This window comes from Gossypium raimondii, chromosome 10 (genome assembly GCF_025698545.1).
Source record: "Gossypium raimondii isolate GPD5lz chromosome 10, ASM2569854v1, whole genome shotgun sequence".
Lineage (NCBI taxonomy): Eukaryota > Viridiplantae > Streptophyta > Magnoliopsida > Malvales > Malvaceae > Gossypium > Gossypium raimondii.
This window is the reverse complement of record NC_068574.1, coordinates 34,428,974-34,433,417: the sequence shown is the minus strand read 5'-3', so window position 1 is coordinate 34,433,417 and position 4,444 is coordinate 34,428,974. Positions and strand designations below refer to the sequence as shown.

Sequence of the window (4,444 nt, the reverse complement as noted above, 5' to 3'; positions counted from 1 at the left end):
GGATTTCACAAGACAATACATAAGGTCCTAGTACATGCCATATACCAAAATCTAGAAGTTAAGTCTACCAAGGTTCCTAGATAGTGTGATTCTTAGCGTCGACCTGATCTTCCTAGCCTTCAAAATGTGATATTCAAAATGAACAATTTAAAGGTAAGCTTAAATATAGCTTAGTAAGTTTATTTAGAAATTCATAACCTTTTCAATCCAACATAGCTTCACTCATTTGAGCGAGCATTGCTCGATTGAAATTTTCATCAGTATAACATAGTTTTCTACTTATTTGAGCTTCACTCAGTATAATAGTAGAATTTGATCAATTTAAACACCAGTTAGTAAAACAATAAGATTTACTCAGTTAAGCTCCACTCAGTATAATGGTATTATTTGCTCGATAGAACGTACTTTCGGTATATGAAACAATGTTCGTTAAAAACATGTTAACAAGAATGTAAGCATTTAAAAGTATGATTAAGCATACTAACTTACCAAAATAATTTGCAAAAGATTCAAAAGTACAAGGGCTATTCTATAATTTTTCCTTTTTCCACGATCATCAGCACGTTCTTTATCTAACAATAATAATTTCATTCCATCAATTAGAATAACAACACAATTTGATCCTTTCATGCAACTAAATCTTTTTTGGCAAATTTCCTATTTTCCCCTTAATTTTCCATCTTATTCAATTCAATCATTAAGCCCTAATCATGCAATTTACTCAATTTTTTCTAAACACCCATGATACCCAAATATTCTATAATTTCATATCAGTCCCTATTTGCAATAATTTCACTTCTAATACAAACAATTTGTCATTTAATCAATTTAGTCCCTAAACATTAAAATCATCAAAATCTCTTCTCAAAATATTCTAATCTATCAACAAAGCTCTATATTTCATCATAAACTTTAAGAAATAGTCTCATTCATCAATGATAACTTTTATAACATTTAACAGTTTCACAAATTAGTCATTGGTTTAGCTAGAACAAGCTATTACAAACCCAAAATGTAAAAATTACTAAAACGAGCATCAAAACACTTAACAACTGAAGCTTCAAAGTAAAAACATGAAAACCCTAATTTTTCTTTTCTATTATCATGAAGAAGATGGCCAAATTGAAATAGAATTTTTACCTTTGTTTTATTTGGTTGAATAATATATAAACTTTGGCTTTTTGTAATTATTTAGACTTTCATAATTAACACTTAATAAATCACCATTAAACTTAGTTAAACTTAATCATTTATACGTAACATTATATAAGCCCACTAACTAATTCCCTTGGGTTAAATTATTTAATTTAACTACTCAACCTTTGTAGTTTTTACTATTCACTCATTTTACTTATTAAACTATCTAAACGATAAAATTTTTCAAGAAATTTAATATGACTCTAAAGACCCCGTAAATATTTTAATTAAATAATATCTACGAATTATTACGTCAGAATTATGGTCTTGAAGCCATTGTTTCCAATACCACTGAAAATCGGGCTGTTACAGCTCTCCCCCCTTAGGAAATTTTGTCCTCGAAATTCCTGACCAGTAAATAGATGTGGGTATTGTGATCTCATTGAGTCTTCAGTTTCCCATGTAGATTCTTCTACCCCGTGACGATTCCATAAGACATTAACTAGTGGTACTTTCTTATTTCGAAGTTCATTTACCTTACATGCCAAAACCCTGATTGGTTTTTCAGAATACGATAAGTCCGGCTGTATCTTAATCTCACAGGGAGGGATTACATTTGAAGGGTTTCACCGGTATCATCTCAACATCGAAACATGAAAGACATTATGAATTTTATCGAGTTCCGAAGGCAAAGCTACTTTATATGCCACAAGTTCAACTCTCTCAGTAATCTCATATGGTCTGATAAATCTCAGACTCAATTTTTCTTTTTTCCCAAAACATAACACTTTTCTCTAGGGTGAGACTCTTAGAAATACTTGGTCTCCAACGGTAAATACTATATCCTTCCATTTTAAATCTGCATATGAATTTTGATGATTAGACGCCACTTTTAAACAACTACAAATTATCTATACCTTATTCTTCGTTTCCCGTATCAGATCGGTACCAACGAGCTTAGACTCACTCAACTTTGACCAGTACAGTGGCATTCTACATTTTCTTCCATATAAAGCCTCAAACGGCACCATTTTAATGTTGGATTGGTAACTGTTGTTATAAGCAAATTTCACCAATGAAAAATATCTTTCCCAGCTACCTGTAAACTCGAGGATGCAATATCGTAACATATCTTCCAAAATTTGAATTACCTGCTCTGACTGCCTATCTGTCTGCGGGTGATATGTTGTACTGAAATTAAGCTTGGTTCCTAAAGCCTCGTGAAGCTTACCCTAAAATCTCAACTTAAATCTCGAATCTCTATCAGAGATAATGGATAAAGGCACTTCGTGCAATCTAACAATCTTTGATACATATAATTCCACTAAATTCTCAAGTAGGTAATCAGTACGAATTGGAATGAAATGAGCTGACTTAGTCAGTCGATCAACAATAACCTAGATTGATTCTTTCTTCCTCGGTGTCACTGGAAGTCCCGTTACTAAATCCATCATAATTCGTTCCCATTTCCATTCAGGGATAGTAATGGCTGTAACAACCTAGAAGACACCTAATGTTCAACTTTTACCTGCTGTTGACAAACCAGAAATTTAGCCACGAACTCTGAAATCTCACATTTTATTCCTGGCCACTAGTACATTTTCCTTAGATTGTTATACATTTTTGTACTACCCGAATGTATAGAGTACATACAACTGTGAGCCTCTAATAAAATATCTTGTTTCAGCTTTGGATTATTCGATACACATATTATGTTACGAAAATACATCATACTATCATCCCCAATAGTGAATCTTATAGTCGAGTCATTCTGGATTTGTTCCATTTGGCGGATAACTTTGGATCTTCCATTTGTAACTCTCGGATCTGTTGAAGGAATAACGGTTTAGTCCTGAGTTCAGCTACAACAGAATCATCACCTTCCAGTGTTAAATGTGTATTTGTAGCTCTCAAAACAAATAGATATTTTTGACTTAAAGCATCTGCAACCACATTAGCTTTCTCGGGATGAGAATCAATTACGAGATCATAATCTTTCAGTTCCTTTTGAGTCATCAGATACTTCAGCCTTTTATGATCTGTAAAAATCTGGCACTTTTCATTGTAAAGGTAATGACGCCAGATCTTCAAGGAAAAGACAATAGCAGCTAACTCCAAGTCATGTGTCGGTAGTTTCTTTCGTAAGTCTTTAAATGTCGAGAAATATATGCAATTACCTTTCCATTCTGCATTAACACACATCCCAATCCACCAAGTGATGCCTCACTATAAATAAAAAATTCATTCCCAGATTCAGGTAATGTTAATACAGGAGCTTCTGTCAACATCTTCTTCAATCAGTCAAAACTCTGCTGGCATTCATCTGACCAAACAAATTGAACATTCTTCTATAATAACTTGGTCATTGATAAAGCTATTATGGAGAAGTTTTTAACAAAATGTCAGTACTATCCTGCTAACCCCAGAAAACTTCTTACCTTCACGACATTTTTCGGTGCTTTCCAGTTGGTAATAGTCGAGATCTTACTTGGGTCAACACGCATCCCATCTGTAGAAACCACTTGTCCCAAAAATCCAACTTTCCTAAGCCAGAATTCACATTTTTTGAATTTTGCATACAATTTTTTTCACGCAAAATCTGCAGTACAATCCTTAAGTGCTGAGCATGTTTAGATTCCAACTTAGAGTATATCAGTATATCATCTATAAATACCACCATGAATATATCCAACTGAGGTTGGAACACTCAATTCATCAGATCCATAAATGCACTTGGAGCATTAGTCAATCTAAATGGCATTCCTAAAAATTCATAATGACCATATCAGGTTCTGAATGCAATCTTCATCACATCACAATCTTTCACTCACATCTGATAATATCCTGATCTGAGATCTATTTTAGAAAACATGGTTGCCCCCTTCAACTAATCAAATAGCTCATCAATATGAGGCAATGGACATTTATTCTTCACTGTCACTTTGTTCAGTTGTCAGTAGTCTATACACAATCTCAATGTACCATCTTTCTTTTTCACAAATAGCACTGGCACACCCCAAGGAGACACACTCGGATGAATAAAACCTCTGTCTAATAATTCTTTCAACTGTGCTTTAAGTTCATTCAACTCAGTTGGCGCCATTCTATACGATGGAATTGATATCGGCATAGTTCCCAGTATCAAATCATTAACAAATTCAACTTCACGTTCTAGTGGTAAACTTGGTAATTCTTCAGGAAATACATCTTCAAATTTATTGACAACAGATACTTGATCCAACTTCAACCCAAATTCCCAAGTATCCAGTATGTAGGCCAGAAATGCTTCACAACCCTTAGAAATCAT

The 4,444-nt window shown here is 33.6% G+C and overlaps 1 protein-coding gene across 1 annotated transcript; it reads right to left on the bottom strand.

Annotated features, from left to right (window-relative positions):
- Window positions 1-2,892: 2,892 nt before the first annotated feature.
- LOC128033951 (uncharacterized) lies at window positions 2,893-4,444 on the bottom strand. The gene is made up of 4 exons (XM_052622451.1): window positions 4,120-4,444; window positions 3,576-3,646; window positions 3,315-3,428; window positions 2,893-3,222 (listed from the first exon to the last, which is right to left on the bottom strand). The coding sequence occupies exons 1-4, from the start codon at window positions 4,442-4,444 to the stop codon at window positions 2,893-2,895; spliced, it is 840 nt and encodes a 279-aa protein (XP_052478411.1).

Excerpts from the sequence above, each read along its gene's own strand:
- LOC128033951 (XM_052622451.1), bottom strand. The coding sequence starts at position 4,444 with ATGATTTCTAAGGGTTGTGAAGCATTTCTGGCCTACATACTGGATACT. Across the intron at positions 3,647-4,119 it reads ATTTGTGAAAAAGAAAGATG|ATGGGATGCGTGTTGACCCA; the intron begins GTACATTGAGAT and ends TGGTTTCTACAG. Across the intron at positions 3,429-3,575 it reads CACCGAAAAATGTCGTGAAG|AAGATGTTGACAGAAGCTCC; the intron begins GTAAGAAGTTTT and ends GACTGATTGAAG.